We start from the raw sequence: 22,302 nt of genomic DNA on the forward strand, positions 1-22,302 counted from the left end.
CCTTAATTTTTTATTGTCAAAATTCATAGTAGACTCAAGTAGGTACTTTTGGTTATTGAAATATTATTAGCTCAACTATAAGACGTGATGAATCGATAAATTATTATGTGATTTGAATTGGATTTGAAATATAATATCTACTCATGTGTTGAAAGAATCCAGTATCAATGCTCAACAGGTGCTCTTTAGAAGAATATTAGAAAATAATTAAAAGTATAGATTAGAATATATCGATTGTTAAAAACCCCTTCGAATTGTGGATCTTTTGTTTTTCGTATCAAAAACGCAGCTTATTGCAATAAGGCACACAGATGTTGAAAACTTGTTTTCTATTTTTAAATTAACAGTGTTGTAACTTTGTTGGTCAACCCTAATATTGCAAGAACACAGGCAGCTGTAGCAATTGCTTATTTTTAAATTGAATGCATCAGATCTCTTTGTTTTCTTGTACAAATAGATAGTGTCTATAACCCAGCGCTATTTCAGACAATGTGTTTTCTAGTACTTACCTACTAACGGTAGGTTACCTCGTCACTCCGGCCCCATGCACCGTGCATAGGCACCGATGAGTGCACGGGACCGCAGTCCTATGACTGCATTGTCCTATCTTTTTTAACTAATTTGTGCCTTCTCTTATGTCTATTGGTATAGCTTTGAGGTAGCCTGTACTTACCTATGTGTATGGTATGTAACCTAATGCGAAATAAAATTTATTCACTACAACTGAGGTATTCATCAAATAATTTCATCCTGCAGGGCGATTCAGAACACTTGTATTCAATAAGTTATCGTTGGATAAGATCTATTTTCAATAGCTGATCCTGCAAACCCAAAAGCAATTAGGTATAAATAAAGCTATGTTGTTGACTCTACATAAAAATATTTACTTCCTATATTATAAAATAGAGGATACACACATTCCTTCCTATATTAAATATAAATATTAGGTTTAATAGAGCGAAAATAGCATAAAAATAAAGACTTACTTACATAATACTTCATTCAATAATTTTTCAAGTAAAAATAAATGGTTAATATCTTTGCCAATAAAAATAAAATTTTATAGAGTAAAAATAATATAGAGTTCTTATGAAGTGTTCTCTAAAATTATACCTAGTAAGTTTGTAAACATTCTGTGAAATAACATAAAATTAAAATATAGTTTTTACGATAATCTTAATAATATAACACCAATGAACGTTACATTAACTTTGCTATTGCATATTTACGAGGCGATTAACAGTTCTAGAGTTTCCGTTTCAGAAATTATTTTATCAAAATAATTTTCATAAATTCGCTTATTTGAAAATTTAATAAGTAATTCAAAATCTATTTTATGGGATTGCCGCTTTTTAGCAAAAGGATGGCAGAAAAAAAACCTATATTATAAGATACCAATTATAAAACTCAAAAATCCATTCTCACATGGATACACGGATAAGTCCCGGGAACAAATTAGTACCTATAGAATAAGGGTGTATGAATTAAAATCACTGCCATGGTACATGAAATAACACTTTTTATTATGGCGTCCATTGTGAAATTTTTATTATTTGATGTTATAGCGGCAATAGAAATACTCATTACTGTGAAAATTTGATCTGTTTACCTATTACGGTTCATGAGATACAGCCCGCTGACAGACAGACGGACGGACAGCGGCGGTTTGAGGCCCGATTACACTTCTGATCGAAATACTTTTTTAGGGTTCCGTACCACAAAAGGAAAAACGGAACCGTTATAGGATCACTTTGTTGTCTGTCTGTCTGTCTGTCGGTCTGTCTGTCGGTCCGTCCGTTCGTTCGTCCGTCCGTCCAACCGTTCTTCCGTCCGTCGTGTCTGTCAAGAAAACCTATAGGGTACTTCCCGTTGACCTAGAATCATGAAATTTGGCAGGTAGGTAGATCTTATAGCACATGTAAAGGAATAAATCCGAAAACCATAAATTTGTGGTCACATCATTTAAAAAAAAATTAAAAAGAATTTAAATTTTCAAAGCAAGAAAACTATACCAAGTGGGGTAGCATATGAAAGGGCTTTACCCTCAAGTTCGACTCGCACTTGGTCGGTTTTTTTCTTTAATCCGGTCGTTTTTGGCCCACTTAATACAATCTGTATTCATTTCCAATGAAAACGATCTAAAACTTTGCTGAAATTAAATCTAAAGTTCGTGAATCCGATCATAACGGTACAATTTTCAGCAGTTTTCATTTCGTTTTTGCTTCTCCTATTAATTGTATTTCGTGCAATTACACCTTTTTGTCAGCCAGCTCCCCTTTATGTGGTAGGTACCTACCTAGTAAATCGTGACTACGTAGACATTAAATTATTCCATTGAAGTCAATTGTGTCGCCTATATTAGAGTGTGATGGAGGGTCGCTCAGTGTAGATAGCGTAACAGTACCGGAATGATGTAAATCATTGTTATATTCGTTCACATCCCATATAAATATGAATTAAATTAATATTAAATTAAAATAATTACCAATATTAGTAAAATAGAAGCCAAATACAGTGTCACAAAGAGAAATAGGTAATTGTAATTCGTGTTTCAAATAAAGAATGTGTGAATTATAAATAAATTGGTGACAGTGAATTTATAAAACTTAGGATGTTTAATTTGAAGATATTCTTTGTTTCCAAAAATAATAAATAATTATTACAAGTGTAAATTAAAAATTTATGACATCCCCGACAAGTGAAGGTTAAATTAACTAGAAAAGAGCTGATAACTTTCAAACGGCTGAACTGATTTTCTTGGATTATAGCTAAGAACACTCTCGATCAATCCACCTTTCAAACAACAAAAAAACTAAATTAAAATCGGTTCATTAGTTTAGGAGCTACGATGCCACAGACAGATACACAGATACACACGTCAAACTTATAACACCCCTCTTTTTTGGTCGGGGGTTAAAAATTAAAAATTCCCTGTGATTGGCGCACTTATTATTATAAAACATTTGGGTTCAGAAGTTCAGAGCGTATCGGTAAGTAGGTACCAGACTTATTATTAAGTATTTATATTTAATAAAAAAACTTTGCCATAATACCAACCATTAATACGAAATTATACTTATTTACTTTAAATTTTGGAGGCTTTAATCCATTTAAATTAGTTTAACGTAGGTTTATACTCTGTCATTACTTAGTAATTGTAGCTGTAGGTAACGTTAGGTATAGTTTCTTTGTTGACAACATCTTCCGTTATTATGATAAGTGATAACGTCTGAATGGCCGCACACGTAACAAGATAGGTTCCTATACATAGTAGTGTTATATTAATTTTCATAACACTAAACAATACTAGGTAGGTACTTGGATATCGCATCGCACTAATATTATAAAGGCGAAAGTTTGTATGTGTGTGTGTGTGTATGTTTGTTACTCCTTCACGCAAAAACTACTGGATGGATTTGACTGAAATTCGGAATGGAGATAGATAATATCCTGGATTAGCACATAGGCTACTTTTTATCCCGGAAAACCAAAGAGTTCCCACGGGATTTCGAAAAACCTAAATCCACGCGGACGAAGTCGAGGGCGTCAGCTAGTAAGTAATTTTAGTGTCCCGTACCTACTCAAAATTAAATAAAAACGGGTCAAGTGACTCGTATAAGAAGGGTTCCGTGCCATCGTACGTACATGGTCGGTATGTCTAACATTTTACGTAAATTAATAATTTTTTTTCATGAACACATTTTAATTATTTTGTTTGCGATGTAACCACAAATTCACGGTTTTCGGATCGTTTCCTTTATATTTTCTGCTATAATTCCTAGGTACTTACCTGCCAAATTTCCTGATTCTAGGTGAACCGGAAGTACCCTATAGGTTTTTTTGGCAGGCACGACAGACAGACAACAAATGATACTATAAATGTTCTTTTTTTCCTTTTGTGGTACGGAACCCTAAAAACTGATCAAGTGCGTGTCAGAAGTCAGATCACAACACGCATAAGGCATAAGGTAGAGTTCCGTAGCCATGTATGTTAGTTGCTAAAAACTTTGCGGCTAAAATATTTTCGTAAACAGTAGTTTTTTTTTTCAAAAACTGCGTCCAAGTTCTAATCAAACCTAGTTAATTGTATAAAAAAAATTACCTACGTATTTATCTCGGGGAGTAGGTATCTACTAAATAAACTGATTTTTTTTCGACTCACTTTTCTTGTTGAAAAGGTTTTTCAGAAACAGCCTATTTATTGTTTCTGAAAAACCTTTTTAACCCCCGACCCAAAAAGAGGGGTGTTATAAGTTTGACGTGTGTATCTGTGTATCTGTGTATCTGTCTGTGGCATCGTAGCGCTTAAACGAATGAACCGATTTTAATTTACTTTTTTTTTGTTTGAAAGGTGGCTCGATCGAGAGTGTTCTTAGCTATAATCCAAAAAAATTGGTTCAGCCGTTTAAGAGTTATCAGCTCTTTTCTAGTTTTCTTGTAGAAAAGAACGTTAGATAACCGTTAGGTTCTTAATATTATGTCAATTGACAAATTTATGTCAAGCTGTCAAGATGCCTTCACTTGTCGGGGGTGTTATAAATTTTTAATTTACACTTGTTTCCCCAAAATTTTATACCTACCTAGTAGATACCTATGCCTCTATATTGCGGTAGGTTTCCATAAGATAATGTGCTAAATTCTTAAATTCCCCGACCCAAAAAGAGCGGTGTTATAAGTTTGACGTGTGTATCTGTCTGTGGCATCGTAGCTCCTAAACTAATGAACCGATTTTAATTTAGTTTTTTTTGTTTAAAAGGTGGCGAGAGTGTTCTTAGCTATAATCCAAGAAAATCGGTTCAGCCGTTTGAAAGTTATCAGCTCTTTTCTAGTTATTACTGTAATAGACTACAGGCCCATGTTCAAAAATGGATGGGTCATATGAACCACCAGGTGACGTATACAGGACGATATAAGAGCATAAAATAATAAGATTCAGCACTATGCCGTCACTTGTAAGCTGTCCAACAGAGTGCTGGTGAGAATTGAAAAGTGCAGGTAGAGTGAGTACATTTTGGTCATATATTTTTGTACGGCATTTTTACCATCGATAGATCCATGAAAAATAATAAGAAAGCGCGCAGTGCCGTAAAAAAAAGGTGCGCCACAAAGTCAGTAAATTTTTTGATTTTCTGACAATTTCCAGGGTAAATTTGGTCATTTAATTCTGTACGGCATTAGTTTCATACTGTTTCAATCAGCCTCTAATCCATTATTCCGCAACGCCGTACAAAAATCATGCGACAAGGGGAAAAAATTGAGGGTAGCAACCCCCTCTCTTTCCGTGGTCCGGGGGGTGATTTGAGAAAGTACGGCTTTGGTTCCAAAACATTATCTAGCACTCAAAAGTACTATTAAAAATAATGCCGTCAAAAAATTAGTGTTCATTTGAATGTGTATCAATAATTATCTTAATTTCATGGTATACTTAATTTTTAAAGCTGTAAAATCATTTGACTCTGTACGGCAACTTTTTTTTAACATGATAGTGTAAAATACTATTGTTATATAGTATTGCCGTTCAAAAGAAACTGTTCTAAAAAAAATTATAGAGAAATACAAAAACTGAAATTTTTCAAATTATTGCAAAAGTTTAAATATTCATAGATTAATAAAATATAGCAATTTTCTACGTTTTTCCCTTGTTTTAAATAGTATTAAGATAAATAAATTAGGAAAAAATTATGCCGTACATTTTAATGCAGACCATATCTTTTAGGCTGATGAAAATGACGCTACCATTTTAAGGGTGTAGTACTTTATGGCCATCTGATACTGTACGGCATTAACATATTTTTGAAGAGAACAATTGATAATATGATAAAATCACTATGCCGTCTAACTGAAGTGAACGGGTGTGTATATAATATCCACATCCCCTACAAACCTTTGGACCTACGAAAATGTACGGCATGTAAAAAAATATTATCTATGCATAAAACACTTTCAAAATAAACTAATTTTATGTTGTTTCAAATCATCCCCCGGACCACGGAAAGAGAGGGGGTTGCCACCCTCAATTTTTTCCCCTTGTCGCATGATTTTTGTACGGCGTTGCGGAAAAATGGATTAGAGGCTGTATTGAAACAGTATGAAACTAGTGCCGTACAGAATTAAATGACCAAATTTACCCTGGAAATTGTCAGAAAATCAAAAAATTTACTGACTTTGTGGCGCACCATTTTTTTACGGCACTGCGCGCTTTCTTATTATTTTTCATGGATCTATCGATGGTAAAAATGCCGTACAAAAATATATGACCAAAATGTACTCACTCTACCTGCACTTTTCAATTCTCACCAGCACTCTGTTGGACAGCTTACAAGTGACGGCATAGTGCTGAATCTTATTATTTTATGCTCTTGTATCGTCCTGTATACGTCACCTGGTGGTTCATATGACCCATCCATTTTTAAACATGGGCCTGTAGTCTATAACCTTCACTTGTCAGGGGTGTCATAAATTTTTAATTTACATTAGTACAAATGTATGACCAAAATAGAAACAACATATTATGCGTAAAACAGGATATTATGCGTAATTTTAAGCCTGTGTTAATGTTGTCAGGTATAGCAGCAATGGCATCCAAAATAGCCAACTTGTGGCGTCACTCGCTGAAGAAGAGGCCGGTCATCACCAACACTGTGGTGTACGCTACGTTCTACACTGCAGCAGAGTTGTCCCAGCAGACCTTTAATAAGATTTATTCGGTAAGTTCTTTACGTGATCAAAGAAATTCCCACTATTCTTCTTTTAAAACCTCTCTCAGTGTCAAGGGTCCTGGGAGAGATCTCTTATAGTGGCATTCCGAACCAGTAGTAAATGCTCTTGACGATTCAAAAGTACTTGTAAAAGTCTAATTGAATAAAAATATTTTGAATTTGAATTATAAGTGAGTTGCCCACTTTTTAGGGTATCCGTACCCTAAGGGTGCCAACGGGAACCTATTACTAAGCCTCTGCTGTCCGTCCGTCTGTCTGTCAGCGATCTGTATCTCGTAAACCACCATAGGTAGAGAGTTGAAATTCGCACAGAATGTGTATTTATTTCTATTGTTGCTATCTAAACAACAAAACTATACTAATATTATAAAGAGGAAACCTTTGTATTTTTGTATTTTTGTATGTTTGTATTGAATAGGCTCAAAAACTACTGGACCGATTTCAAAATTTCTTTTACCATTACTTAGAGGGATTCTTCCAAATCCGTATAGGCTATATTTTATCCCGGAAAATAGAAAAAATAAATGTCCACCCGTGCGAAGCCGGGGCGGGTCGCTAGTACTAATATAAATTTAAAAATGACCGCTCTATGAAAATAAAAATAAAATTAAAAAGTGTTATATTTCTTGTAAGATGCATCATACATTAAAAGACTAATATGTAAGTAGTAGACAACTTATTTTAACAACTTTAGGTAAATGTGCGATGCATCGTACAAGAAATATCACTTTTTAATTTTATTTTTAACCCTCGACCCAAAAAGAGGGGTGTTATAAGTTTGCTGTGTATCTGTCTGTGGCATCTTAGCTCCTGAGCTAATGAACCGATTTTAATTTAGTTTTTTTTGTTTAAAAGGTGGCTTGATCGAGAGTGCTCTTAGCTATAATCCAAGAAAATCGGTTCAGCCGTTTGAAAGTCAGCTCTTTTCTAGTTACTGTAACCTTCACTTGTCGGGGGTGTTAAATTTTTAATTTACAATTGTTTTTATAGCGGTCATTTTTAAATTATATAACTGATTTTGAAAATATTGTACTTAACAAAAAGATATTGGCAGCGGTGGGATTCGAACCCACGCCTCCGAAGAGACTGGTGCCTTAAACCAGCGCCTTAGACCGCTCGGCCACGCTACCGGTGACGACTGGGACTGAATTTCAGCACATACCCAACCTAGACACTGGCACTGATGGCATGTGTTTATTTTTATCTAAAGACGCACAAATATTGGTTCAAACATTGGCGACAAGTCTGTCTCCACTCCCTAGTGATTGTAAAGTCTGCGTTCCACCTGCCCAACAATTTGGGTTATACCACATGAGTAAATGTGACCATACGTTATGTAGACTACGTGTTATAGCGATGAACATACAAAATATATCGCACTTTGAAAGCGGCATTGATAGTCTAGCGGCTATACCTTACCCTCCGGGAGGTCGGAGGCTGGATCCTGGGTACGCAGTACGCACCTCTAAGTTTTCTTAGTTACATGAGTTTTTTACTTGAGGAAACCTGCATGCAGGCACACCTGCATGCCTGTTCTCAAAGGTGTAAAGTCTGCCAATTCAGACAAGCCCAGCGCGTAGCGGATTATGATTTATAAATGCTGACTGCTGTTGCCTATTTAATTAGTCCACTAATGATTCACCTCGTTAAACGTATTTTATTCTGACACCATTGTAACACTTACAACCAAAATGGATAATTTATTTTGTACAATTTGCATAATAGGTAGGTATAGGTTCTTGTACCATAGCGTAAATTCTTATGTTTACGCATGTTGTTTTTGAGTACACTTAAATTAAAATAATAGCCACATGCACATGATTCGGTTCGTAGCTGGTTCATACTAATTTTACTAAAATCACAACATAGGTCTATTAACTATTGTACGGACTTCCACACGCCACGGTCTTGCTCCGCCTGAATCCAGCGGCTACAAGAAAACCTATTTTTGTGACCTTTGACCTTGAAATTTAATAGTTGCGTACACCCTACCATATTATGTAGGTTTTGAGACAACTTTTAGGGTGTCAATATACAAGTATTTACAGACTTACAGCTGGGTATCTCGAATTCCGAGGTGAACTTACTACAATGACTGGACTATTACATACAATTTCAGCCGGAAAAGCCAGAGCTCGATTTCGCATCAGCTGGTCGCATCGTTGCAGTCGGCAGTTGCTTGTATGCACCTACACTATATTACTGGTAAGTAAAATTCGCGTAGGATTCGTTTATTATATTACTAGATGACGCCCGCGACTTCGTCCGCGTGGATTTAGGTTTTTTAAAAATCCCGTGGGAACTCTTTGATTTCCCGTGATAAAAAGTTGCATTGTCAATTTCCGGGATTCAAGCTATCACATATAAATTGGTTAAACGGCTGGACCTTTAAGAATCCGTGAGAACTCTTTGATTATCCGTGATAAAAAAATCCGTAGCCTATGTCCTTCCCCGGTATGTAACTAACTCTGTACCAAATATCAAAATCGGTCAATCTGTTGTGCCGTGAAAAACTAGCAGACAGACAAACAGACACACTTTCGTATTTATAATATTTCCCTCATTCATAATATGTCCCTCAATTTTTCTTACTTTGGTGAAATGAATCCAACGCATCAGAAAACGATCAGGTTTTACAAAAACGAACCGAAAGAAATTTAAAGAAAATTTAAAAACACTTTTTCCATTTATGCAAAGAGGGAGAAATCGTTTACCTAATGTAAATGCATGCTTCCGTTTGAAATTTGAATAGTACCTACTTCTATATTCGTACCTAAACATTAGCAATGCACAAGTGGTTTATAATTTGTGACAGTCATTTACCTACACAAGAAGAAACTCTTCTCATTCTGAAAGGAGACCCGTTCTCAGTAGTTACCGACAATCGGTTGGGATGATGACGATGGTTTATGTACTCAATAAAATATACCTAAAACATAATTTTTACTTATCAAGGTACAAATTCCTGGATAAAAAGTTTGTTGGAACAGCTGTAAAAGTCGTAGCAACTAAAGTGGCGTCCGACCAACTCATAATGACTCCAACGTTGCTAGCAGCATTCTATACATGTGAGTACTGAGTTGGTCATTATTACCTTGGTCTTCTATAAGGATCAGATGTCATAGTTATCTTAAACCAATCTTAAACACTTTAGAAGACAAATCTGAGCCCTCTTGATTGCTCATTTCTACGGAGACCTTGGGAAAACCTAAACTCTAATTTAGACGCAGCAAGAAATTAGGCAATACGTCGATGCCTTGTCTTGTACGGTTGGGCTATCACTAATCACTACCCACAGTATAAATGCGAAAGTGTGTTTGTTAGTCAGTTTGTTCTTCAATCAAGTCGTGAAGTTAAGGAAAACGTGATTATCTTGCATTGGCCTCAATAACTTAACGGTTAAAGTAGTGGACTGAAATTCGAAAGTCGCCGGTTCAAACCCCACCCGTTGCACTATTGTCGTACCTACTCCTAGCACAAGCTTGAATGAGAGGAGAAAATATTTAAAAAAAAATACAAGAATTAATCTGTTTATTTTATTTCAGTACTGGGAGTTCTAGAGCGCAAAGAAGACGTTTTCGAAGAGCTAAAAGACAAGTACTGGAAGACGTTCGTCGCTAACCAAGCCTTCTGGATTCCGGGACAAACCATTAACTTCTTCTTTGTACCCAGCCACCTACGAGTTGTTTATGTGGCCTCGGTGTCTTTTGTATGGATCAATGTTCTCTGCTTCATAAAAAGACAGAAAGTTGTCAAAGTGGACGAAAATCAAGAAAAGTTACATAACTGAGAAAATTTTCTCAGACAATAGTACAATATCTTAAACAATAATAAGTGCAATATCTTAGACTTATGCTCAGTGTTTTTGCAGTATGAAAAGCAGTAAGTATAAGTAACCCGTCTCTGGTATGCAATTTCAGTAAGACTCGGGGTGGTATATTACCATATTGGGCCCTTGATAAACATGAGCGAAGCGAACGCAAGTTTTTTTCTTAAATTTTACAGTAATGAACCTTAAGATACTAACTACTAATCAGATTTCCATAATCTATCGATGGACTTCCATCCTTCGGTTGGGATAACACCGTAAAAAATTTAGAGTTCCAGTCAGTATTGGAACTCTGGACCTATTTAATGCGTCGAGGCCTAAGTTAGATGTTTCTTCTTCTCTCTGGGCTGGTTTCCGCACTTAAACGTTTCCGTCTGTTGTGCGTAAGTTACATGTTTATCAGTGGTATGGAAGGTATTTATAAGGCTTGAGATCACATCCACCTACAGCCAGATAAGATATTTAAATGTAAACTGTTCCATATGTTATATTTATCCATCATTCCAATGTTACCTAGCATTTAAATTATGTCGATTTAGGTATAACTATAATAATGTTGTGTTAATGGTTAAGTGTTGGATATTTTGAAGAAAGCGAAGCGATATTTTTATTTTTAACGATATTGTTGAATAAATACAATTTTTATTTTATTATATTTTAATATTTTCCCTAGAAACCAATATACTTAAGTCACCTACTTTTCGCGTTATCCGTTATTCTTATAACTGTTTCTTCTTTCGTGCTTACTGCAAACCCATAAGCGCTAGCAAATGTTTCATTTTGGCGTTTCTCTGCAAAGTTTTGTTTTCTGAAATTCCTTCAATTTTTAAAGGAAAATAAAGAACAAGTGTAAATTAAAAATTTATAACACCCCCGACAATTGAAGGTTACAGTACCTAGAAAAGAGCTGATAACTTTCAAACGGCTGAACCGATTTTCTTGGATTATAGCTAAGAACACTCTCGATCAAGCCACCTTTCAAACAAAAAAAACTAAATTAAAATCGATTCATTAGTTTAGGAGCTACGATGCCACAGACAGATACACAGATACACACGTCAAACTTATAACACCCCTCTTTTTGGGTCGGGGGTTAAAAAATAAATTGCAGCGAATAGGTACCTATCTAATGATAGAAGATGTTCATAGCTCACGCAGCAATGAGATTAATAATGGAGTATTATCTAATAGGGTACTTACTATTTTTGTTTTACATAATCATTATTAATTCAACGGTCCGAAGACAAATGTCTTCCTTATTTCTACAGATAAAAGCTTATCTGCAGAGCATAAAGTACCGAATTTTGAATAATAACGCTGTATGATGCAATAAGTTATATAAACATAGATATTCCTATTAATTAGATCATGCACAATGTCTTGGATCTTCCTAAGGTTTCTTTACTTGTTTCCAATGCAATGCCAATTAGGAACACCTCAGTCTTCAGTTGGGTTCCAAGAGTCTTGCATATACAGAAGTCTACATAGTGGTTTACGTCGTAGTTTTATGAATCATCTGTTACAATGGAGAATTTAAGTCTAATAGTCAATTGTTCTGTGCCATATTACAAAGAGTTTTCTGAAGATACAGATTTAGTCAATTCGTCTCATAATGTGACGTCCCCGATAGAAAGTGCTTTTATATCAAAAGCAGCTGGATTAGGTACTGTCAGTGGTATATTGATTGCGTTTCTCATTAACTTTGTATTGAGTTTCGAAGTGAGTATGTTTGTATTATTTGCTATAAAATTTATCTCTACTTACTAAGTATTTACTTAATCTTTAAATCATCATTTTGTATTTTGTAAGTGATTTTTAAATGGAACAAGCATAGTAATTAAAATAATTCATTTTATGGAGAAACTGATAATATTTTTTTTGTTACAGTATGAAACTCTCAAAAGAAAAGCTAAAATTAAAATTGAAACCGATATCTTGTTACAAAAATCTTTGATTTTATTAATTTTAATGTTAAGTTTGCCGTTAGTTTTAGCGTTTCTTATTGGAGCATCTTTGTATAAAGTGTTATGTTCTATAATTATAAAGAGAAGAGACAAGCACTTCGCGGGATTTCTCGATAGTTTTGATGTTTTTTGGAGTCTGGAAGATGATGCTACTAAAAGCATTATTAATGTACTAGGAATCATTGAATCTGAATCATCCCAAGAATTAGTCGACCAAATAAAGGAAAAGTTACAAAACATCGTCCAAAACAATGACACTGAAAAGTTATTTTATAGAAGAAGTGAAGAATATGGATTTTATTATTGGAGAAAATGTTGCTATGTTGATACTAGTCAGTATGTTCGTGTAATTGATGTTTCAAATGTTGACAGCCTTAGCGTATCAGACTTAGACGAGATTATGACTGAAGTGTCTTATCAACCACTACCCTTTAACGATGAAGGACTATTTCAGATATTAGTAACAAACCAAAGGTTAAAAAATAATGATAAGCGAAAAAGTGAATATGGTATAATATTTAGAATCCATCACGCTGTAGGTGATGGAGTAGCTTTAATAGAATTTTTGTGTCAAGCGTTAGCAGATGGAAAAGACGACGAAGTCATAACTTTCTGTATGCCAGAAACTTATAACGTTAGCAGTAAAAAAACTTCAGCAGATTTGTTTAAAATATTAACAAAACTTGTTGAAATACCTGGATGTTTAATAGATGGAATATTAAGAGAACCTGATCGAAGTAGTTTACATGGTCCTCCTTTAACTGGGAAAAAGTTTTATAAATGGATTGAACCAGATGACAATTTATTTAAAATGGTAAAAAATATAAAAGAAAATATAGAGGAAGCGAACTTTTCAGATATTTTAGCGACTGCTTTATCTTCTGCTTTTCAAGACTATTTCGGAAAGGTAAATTACTTTGATAGATTTCTGCTATTGATATTTAAAGATTGTTTTAGAGAACATTAAAATAATTATTTTAAATAGAACTTAGAAAGTAAAAACCATAAAGTTTGATTGTTATATTTTTAATAGGGAATAGATCCAGCTCCCAACAACATAGCCGTGATATTGCCAATAAGATTTCCTGCATTAAAAAACAAACAAGTAAAGTTAGAGAATAATTTCACCGTCAGTATACTAGACTTGCCAGTAGGAGGAGACCTCAAGGAGATAAGAAGGAGATTTAATGGACTACGTAATAGTGCTGACCCTTTGGTAAGAAAAATTTGAAGATTAACTATTAAGTTATTCTGAAGCAGAAATTTGCTATTTCTTGCCACTTTTTCAAACTCAAAGCAGTTTTCAAATCATGCAAACTACTGTAGTTTCTATTAGGTATATTGTTCAGCTTTCTGAATTTTATTTTAAATTTTTTTCGTCAATAGTTTCGGTCGTTTTTGCGCTTACACATTATTGCTCATAGCTCATGCTTCCACATTTACCTGTTTGATGGTCATTATTAATTGATTCTCTAGAATTTTCGTAGATCGCAAATTTCTTCTTATTTGAAATTAGCATTTATTCATTCTCTATTTGAAACTAATTTGTATTTCAATTATATATTCAATTAAAGTGTTTGTTTTAAGAATTTTATCATTATCTTTTCAGACTAATTACTACATATTAAAGCTATGCAGCATTCTCCCAAAAGAAATACTTTTCCCAATGTTCAATAGCAGGCAGGCTACCATGGTTTTCAGTAACTTACCTGGACCTAAATCGTTGAGCATTTGTGGTGGAGATCTAAAATCCTTGGTATTCTTTGTGCCGAATAAAGGGAATACAGGTATGTGACCAACATTTTTTACCATCATATCAAGGGCCTAGGCTTTCCTTAAAAACCACGAGCACGTCTTGACAAACTTCCTCATAGCCGGGTCCTTGATATTTTTGCCGGGCTGGGCGGAACCCACACCTCACTTACATGTACACGGTTTGTTTTTATCTATTTACTAATGGTTCAAAATAATGGTCGTCGTAAGCAACCAACTTTACGCACAATTTCATTGATTAATTTGGGTTATTAACAACGCCTTTCCTAATTACTTCTAAGAATCTCTATCCGTATAACTCAGGGATGAGGAGGTACGCAGAAAAACTATAGGTAACGAAATAGCTAGTTAGTAGAGTCCCGATGTTGAAATGGGTGCTACTAAATTATAGCGGCAAAAGATTGTATTTTGTGGCAATCCATGCAAGATACATAAACTGTACAGAAATGAAAACTTTTCCGTTGAAACAAAACGAAGACTTTTCTGATACAATAACTTTTTCTCAGGTTTAGGAATAACAGCTTTGTGCTATGGCGGAGTGCTAAGATTAGGAGCAATGGCTGATTCAGCACTAGTATCAAGTCCAGAAGAACTAGCTATAATTTTAGATGGAATGGTTGAAGAAATAAGAAGATTACACGACAAATATGCGAGGTAGTCGTTAAATATATTTAAAACAACATAGTACGATCTTGGCTTCTCAGTAAAAGGTACATTATTTTTACCATATTTTTACATAGTTTGTAAAAAACATTTTTTTCAATCAGCGGGCGCTAGAGAGAATACTTGGAATTTCTCTACGTGATTAAATTAGAAATGTGGAGATCCTTAGGAGAACTAAATAGCCGACATAGTTTAGTAGGTTGCGAAGGTGAAGTGATAATGGACATGGCACATAATTCGATAACTCAAAATTTAAAAAACCCCCGACACAAAAACCTCTATAAGAAAACTAGAAAAGAGCTGATAACTTTCAAACGGCTGAACCGATTTTCTTCGATTATAGCTAAGAAGACTCTCGATCAAGCCACCTTTCAAACAAAAAAAAAATTAAAACCGGTTTATTAGTGTAGGAGCTACGATGGCACAGACAGATACACAGATACACACGTCAAACTTATAACGCCCCTCTTTTTGGGTCGGGGGTTAAAAAACCGATAGAAGTAGGAGTCCCAAGGTGCTGGAATAGCAACAATGTACTGTTTATTACCGATATTAATCCAGTTCCAAGAAGCTGCTGGATTCAGGCGGCGCAAGACCGTGGCGTATAGAAGTTCCTATAGGAGACCTTTTTTTTTTTTTTGGGGAAATCCTCATGGATACCACCGCGCCCGGGGAGGCACGGAGGTTATGTCGGACTCTTACCGACAACCTCACGCATCGGCAATGAACGTCTATTGGTTGATGGTGATGATGTTAATATTATGTAGATATCGCTAACTTTGAAACATCGGTTTACGAACTTATAATCTTATTGTTGCAGAAATGGAGAAGGCCAAACCATATATACCTAGGGCACAAAAATTATTGATTTGTCTTGCCAAAGTCTTGCTACGAGAAGATTACAAGCTACCACAGAAAGTAGGTTAACCAATACTATAAAATAAACTATTATATTTTTACAATTAAATTATTTATTTTACTACTATGTGCATTTTTTTACTAGTAGAATATTAGACATACCTAAATAAACATAAATATAATATAATATATCAAAGTGTTCAGTCCTGTATCATTTCCTCGACTCGGGACTTCAATCGCAAGTTTTCCAGAAAAAGATGATTGCATTTTCTTATCTGGCAAACCAAAAAAAAAAGTTAGATAGGATATTAATATGCGTTATTATTCTAAATAGCTTTTACAAATAAGTAGGTAAGTTCTTATAAAATAACGGATTCGACTCTCAGATCCCAGAAGAACAGGCTTTACAGCTGAGGTCCGAAGATAGCTTGTAACTACCTATTCACCAAAAACTGTCAGCATAGGTTCATCGTGGAAGTAAATGTTCTATCTAAAGAAATAGTCGAATCGTCCCGGCTCGGGTTAGTTTTGAGTAAGTAACAGTAAAGTGCAACAGCAGCAATGTTATCTGCAAAAGCAGAAATACATCACGTGATTAATGGGGGGCCCCCCCTTTGTATAGAAATGTATGGAGAGCAATTGATGTGAAGCGACCGCAAGGCGCGACACTTTGTTTTGCATGCCTTTACAATTGCCCAAATAAATTCTGTTGAGAATTTCTTGCATTTGATTTCAAACAAGGGGTTGGCGGGTTGATTTATCTATACTCTATACTAATATTATAAAGAGGAAACCTTTGTATTTTTGTATGTTTGTATTGAATAGGCTCAAAAACTACTGGACCGATTTCAAAATTTCTTTTACCATTACTTAGAGGGATTCTTCCGAATCCGTATAGGCTATTTTATTCCGGAAAATAGAAAAATAAATGTCCACCCGTGCGAAGCCGGGGCGGGTCGCTAGTTACTTATAAGCAAGTAATATTGTATACTCTTACTCTCTAAAAGTAAAGTCAGTCAGCCTCGAATCTTACTTTTTCAAGCAGCAAAATGATGGCGGTATCCTGCTCGCAAGCCAAGCTGCGTGCGAGCTGTTCGTCCAAATCTCGACGAGCTCGCTCTGCCGTGACGACTACGGCCCGTGCTGCGCGCTTCAAACGCTCTATTCTCTCCTCATACCAGATTTTCTGAATGCATTTAAAAAATTTTTAAGTAGGTAGGTATATAATACTGCAGATAGCTTGGCTGCAATCGCAACAACTTTACCTAAGTTATGATGCAGCCTAAAGTTGAGCGCGCTTGCTTTTTGACTCCCGACCCAAAAAGAGGAGTGTGTTATAAGTTTGACGTGTGTATCTGTGTATCTGTATATCTGTCTGTGGCATCGCAGCTCCTAAACTAATGAACCGATTTGAATTTAGTTTTTTTTTTTCTTTGAAAGGTGGCTTGATCGAGAGTGTTCTTAGCTATAATCCAAGAAAATCGGTTCAGCTATTTGAAAGTTATCAGCTCTTTTCTAGTTACTGTAACATTCACTTGACGGGGATGTTATAAATTTTTAATTTACACTTGTGAATTTTGAAGGTTGTCTATAGGTTTTAACGTCTGTTCACTGTTTATTAGAAGCTAAGTGTAGTTACTTAAGTCACATTTTGGCGATCATTTGTTGAGCGGCTAACTTCAAAAAGCATTTTGTTGAATTGTCGCCAAAAATTTTTTTTTACAAAATCTTGTTTCTCGCTTACCTGTGCTAATCTCTTATATTTGAGATTCAAATACTTCTCCCCGATAATTAGCAGAGACTTATTCACATGAGCAAGTTCTGCGTGCGTCTCTTTCACACGTTTATAAAGTTTGATAATTGAAGAATTAAGAATTGCATCGATCGTCGTATGCTCTTAATAACACTTGGTAACGTTTTGATAATTCCTTATATCTAAAAAGTAAACATAGCGAAATTAAAAATCGGTCAATTAAAAATACCATCGTATCGTATCGTGATCGTATACCATCATTGTACAAATAACACTGTCAAGACTTTTTCATTTTCATAGCGGCCATTTTAAATTTTTTATTATTTGTTGTTATTTAATAGCGGCAATAGCTAAATACACATTCTGTGAAAATTTCCACGCTTTACCTATTACGGTTCACGAGATACAGCCCGCTGACAGACAGACGGACTGACGGACGGAGGCTTAGCGAGTAATTAGGGTCTCGTTGGCATCCTTAGGGTATGGAACCCTGAAAAAAAAAGACCTGCGCTTCTGATGGCCTTCAGGGAAGTGGAGTTATAATGTTAGCGGTTTTCTTGACACCTCATCACTATTGGGCCCTGAGCCAAAATGGCAGGCCTTAGCCTTTACTAATTACCAGGTAAGTAATCTTCCCGGCGAGTAACAGCACAGTGTAAGGAATCTTTACTCATGTGGTAATTGGTAGCCTGGAAAAGGAGGCAAAGCTTCGAAGCCCATACCCGCTGAGCTCACGGTCGGACGGAAGACCATTCGTCATCGGGTTTTCTTGAGATAATAATGCGGTGGTCTCCCAGATCCTTCAGCATAAATTCCTTCAGCATAATATTCCCTTAAAAAAATCATAAATGCTAATAATAACTAACTGATACTGCAGGCATGCTATGCTGGCTGTAGACCAAGATTCTGTGGCATTTGTTGAACTTCTAGTTTGACAGGATTTAGATTTTTCTGTAAGCAAGATAAAGTTGAGAAATTACAGCTCAATATCTGTGTGAGCCAGAGGCATTTAATATTATACGTATGAATGAACAGATAACTTGTCGTGTATACATACATTATGTATGTATGATACATACATAATATAGTCATATGTACATACAGACATAGACTGCTAAAATCATACCTAACCCTTCCTTTCGGCTTTGCCGTAGCCGGTTAATAAAAACGGACGCGTTAAAACGGCCTTGTAAACCACTTTCAATGTGAACGAATGAATTCACACACACAATGCTACCTACCTATACCTGCTTCCATAGTCATGCATACTTCACACAGCTTGCGATCCGTTATTTTTTTACTGGATCCAGTATGGCAGCTCTGGGAAAGAGTGCGGTGCGCGGGGTTACGGATTACGGTGCGCCGATTTCCCCTTCCTACACACTTGCCAGTCTATATTTTGCAGTTGGAGAAACACTACGTCTGTAGCGTGCTTCTAATCATGGCAAGCAAAGATTTTGAAAAATTTATACGCAAGGAAACTTTGATAAGTTTAGTTGAAAAGAGGCCAGTTCTATGGGACAAAACGCTGGATATCTATAGAGATAAAGTTGCAAAAGCAGCAGCTTGGCGCGAAATATGCGTTACTCTAATGGAGGATTATGAAAAGTTAGAGCAAACGGAAAGACAAGAGTTCGGTAAGTGTTTGTTTTATATTTTAAAATGGAGACAATATGTACATCTGTTACACTTCTGGCACGAATTCCGTTCGTACTGAATTACTAGCAGTAGGTACGAATTACGACCGTTGCGTGGATTGTGTGCTCTAGTCATTAGGTAGGTAGGATATTATATAAAATACTAAATCAAGAATTAAAATGACGAATTAAATTGCAAGTTGTAACGTGGTTACAACATTTTGTTGGGTGTGACAAAGAAGTTAACTCCACCGTTCGGTTCTCTACTCTGTGGCATCGTGATTCGTGAAGTCTCGGACGGAGGGAGCGATTTAAATTATAGGTTTTTAGGGTTCCGTACCCAAAGGGTAATACGGAGCCCTTTATTTGGCTCTGCTGTCTGTCTGTCTATCCGTGTGTCATGGGTCTCTCGCTCGTAGACGAAATGAGTTAGGTACCTGATGTTTAGGATATTACTTATGGGTAACTAGGTATTATTATTACCTACTTGTTTCAGGAAAATTTGTTACTAAAAAATGGGCGCAGACCAGAGATTCCTGGATAAGAACATTGAATGAGAAAAAGAAGGCAAAGAAATCCGGTGCTTCTGTTAAGTCTTACAGATATCACAAGCAGATGTTATTTTTGAAAAAAGTCGTCTGTCCGGACACGCACGAAAGAGTGTCTTCTACAAAAACAATATGTTATAAAGACAGCACGCCATCGATGAAAGAAATTCATAAAATAAACGAAGAAGACAGTGATAGTCAAGAAGAGAGTCAATATACCAGACATAATTCAACGCAGCCGACCCCAAGAAGTGCAGTAAAAAGAAAATTGGCTGACGAAGACGAAAAAATGATTTCTTACATTGACCAACATTTAAAACCGAAGGCAGCTGAGCACGAAGACCGACACCTATCGTTCTTCAAAAGTCTTCTACCATCCTTAGCTTTGCTTAACGACGATCAAACCTTAGAATTTCAGTCTAGAGTGATAAGCCTTATACAAAATATTAAAAAAACTAGAACTGGCCAGTCGATCTGTGACTGGTCATCTCCACAAACGTCTAGCTGTAATCACTACCAAAGCCAAGACCCTTTTAATAGGCCACACGCTGTTTATGCGCAAGCGGCATCGCTGGCATCCAGTGGGGACTCGGTAAAATCTGAACCGGCAGAATCTGTTGAATCTGAATGAACATCAGGTCCTGTATCCATGGAGCAGAAAGAAAACTGGTCTGCAATACTGTGTACCTAAAGAAAGAAGTAACAAAAAGCAGTCAAGTGTGACTTGCTCACGAAGGGTTCCATACTATTTTTTAAAAAATAATACAACAATATTTTTTTTGTAAACTGCAAACTCACTGTTTTCGGATTTTTCTAATTTAATTGTGCTGACATTGCTCCCTACCAAATTTCATGATTCTAGGTCAACGGAAAGTTCCCTATAGGTTTTGATTCCCAGGCCTTGACAGTCAGACAGACGGAAAGACAACGAAGTGATCCTATAAAGGTTCCTTTTTTCCTCTGGAGATACGGAACCCAAAAAACGATCATTGTGCACTTTCGTGATGCAAGAATTCAATAAAATTCAATTAAAGATGTCTTCAAAGCTGGAAAGTAGCCGTGCGTCACTATTCCATAGGTATAATTTCGATCGATGAACTGACGCGCGGGTGTAGCGCTGCATATATTATATGGATCTAAATAGCAGCGCGGCCACAGCGCTGCCTCCGCGCGGCATTTTGCAGCTTTGAAGGCGTCCTAAAACCTTTACGAGAATATGATCCAGATTCTCTGGTAGATTCCTCACTGCACCAGTCTTTAGAATGGTGCGAGTGCTGGTGTGTTGCTCTACACCTCAGCAAACTGTCCTCATATTCGCAAGATTTCTCGAAGCTTCGCTCGAGACAGTTCAGCAAGCCGCGAGCATTTTGGAGACCGTGCATGAAGTTGGATTTTTCATTTCTGTTTGGCTGAAATAAAGTTTATTGACCAATTCTGAATTTTATTAACACTTAACTTACATTGCAATTTTTTTGGTACCTATAATAAAGGTACCAAAAAAATTGCAATTCTATTAAATATACCTACCTAGGTACTAATATCTCCTAATCATCTTCACATTATTAATTTAATCGTAAGTTTATACATAAAACAAAATAGGATATTGGTGATTGTTATACAAACCTTTCAAACCTGAAGTTACGGTAATTACCATAGGTACCTTCTTTACCTAGGTACATACAGCTGCAAACTTGTCAAGCCTGCGTGCACAATATTGTATAATCCTGAACAACATAGGTAGTAGGTAGGTATCATGTAGGTACTTACAGCGCGATAAACTTGTTGGCACCAATCTAAACTAGCTTGTATGCGTCCACTGCTGGACAAAGGCCTTTTCAAGAGCACGCCACCAAACACGGGCCTCCGTTTTCCTTATCCACCCGCTCCCCGCCACCTGCTTCAGGGAACCCTACACTGTGCTTACCGGTACGGTACGTGGTCTCCACTCTAGAACAGGTCTGCCCCATCGGCCGTCAGTTACGACCTATTGCCACTTCAGCTTGCTAATCCTGTGAGCTATGTCGAATATTCTGCGAATTTCCTCGTTCAGGACCACCATACCATGTAGGTACTTAGGTACAATTATTTTGTGCAAGCTTTGACAAGCCCACATACCTAATAACCATTTTATGTACCTACCTAAGCTTAGTTTTATAAAAATTCTTACTCTGGGCCGCAATCCTAGAGTTAACATTTCCAGTGTTATCATAAATCTGTGTACAAATACTTAGCAGTTTTTACCAGTACATTGTTGACTTCGACATATTTATAATTTTCAGGGTTTATAAGATTATTGCTTATCTTGAGTCTTTGCATTTAGGTAGTAAAATATCTTTAAAATGTATGTGGAAAAATATAAAATGTTTTGTTCATAGAGAATAATTCACTGTTTGCTATTTCTATGGTTTTCTTCTTAATGAAATTGTCACTTCGGCACAAAAGGTTTTATATACTTCTGTACTAGGTACATATAGAACCTGCGTTCAATAAATACATGGGAGCCGTATGGGAGCTGTTGTAATAATTGTTCATAGAAGTGGGTATTATGAAAATAAATA

At 36.0% G+C, this 22,302-nt stretch overlaps 3 protein-coding genes, 1 non-coding gene and 1 pseudogene across 7 annotated transcripts; 3 read left to right on the forward strand and 2 right to left on the reverse strand.

The window, feature by feature from the left end:
- The first annotated feature begins 2,323 nt into the window (after nt 1-2,323).
- Nucleotides 2,324-11,201, forward strand: LOC123868325 (mpv17-like protein). Of its 4 annotated transcripts, none has more exons than XM_045910801.1 (5): nt 2,324-2,533; nt 6,565-6,707; nt 8,839-8,924; nt 9,675-9,787; nt 10,265-11,201. In XM_045910801.1, exons 2-5 carry the CDS (start codon nt 6,576-6,578, stop codon nt 10,507-10,509), a joined length of 576 nt encoding a protein of 191 aa, XP_045766757.1. In that variant the 5' UTR covers nt 2,324-2,533; nt 6,565-6,575; the 3' UTR covers nt 10,510-11,201. The 4 variants fall into 4 exon arrangements, with proteins under 4 accessions (XP_045766757.1, XP_045766759.1, XP_045766758.1 ...); XM_045910803.1 differs by having other exon boundaries at nt 2,376-2,400; XM_045910802.1 differs by lacking the exon at nt 2,324-2,533 and adding an exon at nt 2,836-2,990.
- Trnal-aag lies at nt 7,768-7,849 on the reverse strand. The gene has a single exon. It is a non-coding gene; the product is annotated as a tRNA-Leu (tRNA).
- A 765-nt stretch (nt 11,202-11,966) lies between the features above and the next one.
- On the forward strand, nt 11,967-15,930 carry LOC123868296. The gene is made up of 6 exons (XM_045910750.1): nt 11,967-12,267; nt 12,436-13,419; nt 13,546-13,728; nt 14,122-14,299; nt 14,792-14,995; nt 15,769-15,930. Exons 1-5 carry the CDS (start codon nt 12,073-12,075, stop codon nt 14,941-14,943), a joined length of 1,692 nt encoding a protein of 563 aa, XP_045766706.1. The 5' UTR covers nt 11,967-12,072; the 3' UTR covers nt 14,944-14,995; nt 15,769-15,930.
- Nucleotides 15,922-22,148, reverse strand: LOC123868318 (annotated as a pseudogene).
- On the forward strand, nt 18,962-20,441 carry LOC123868313. The gene is made up of 2 exons (XM_045910785.1): nt 18,962-19,196; nt 19,693-20,441. The coding sequence occupies exons 1-2, from the start codon at nt 19,001-19,003 to the stop codon at nt 20,373-20,375; spliced, it is 879 nt and encodes a 292-aa protein (XP_045766741.1). The 5' UTR covers nt 18,962-19,000; the 3' UTR covers nt 20,376-20,441.
- Nucleotides 22,149-22,302: the final 154 nt, after the last annotated feature.

Source organism: Maniola jurtina, chromosome 9, assembly GCF_905333055.1.
Source record: "Maniola jurtina chromosome 9, ilManJurt1.1, whole genome shotgun sequence".
Lineage (NCBI taxonomy): Eukaryota > Metazoa > Arthropoda > Insecta > Lepidoptera > Nymphalidae > Maniola > Maniola jurtina.

Bases quoted from the DNA above. Each gene is read 5' to 3' on its own strand.
- LOC123868325 (XM_045910800.1), top strand. The intron at 6,708-8,838 runs GTAAGTTCTTTA...ATACAATTTCAG, and splicing joins CCTTTAATAAGATTTATTCG to CCGGAAAAGCCAGAGCTCGA. The intron at 8,925-9,674 runs GTAAGTAAAATT...TTACTTATCAAG, and splicing joins GCACCTACACTATATTACTG to GTACAAATTCCTGGATAAAA.
- LOC123868296 (XM_045910750.1), top strand. From the start codon at position 12,073: ATGGAGAATTTAAGTCTAATAGTCAATTGTTCTGTGCCATATTACAAA. The intron at 12,268-12,435 runs GTGAGTATGTTT...TTTTTGTTACAG, and splicing joins ACTTTGTATTGAGTTTCGAA to TATGAAACTCTCAAAAGAAA. The intron at 14,300-14,791 runs GTATGTGACCAA...ACTTTTTCTCAG, and splicing joins GCCGAATAAAGGGAATACAG to GTTTAGGAATAACAGCTTTG.
- LOC123868313 (XM_045910785.1), top strand. From the start codon at position 19,001: ATGGCAAGCAAAGATTTTGAAAAATTTATACGCAAGGAAACTTTGATA. The intron at 19,197-19,692 runs GTAAGTGTTTGT...TACTTGTTTCAG, and splicing joins AACGGAAAGACAAGAGTTCG to GAAAATTTGTTACTAAAAAA.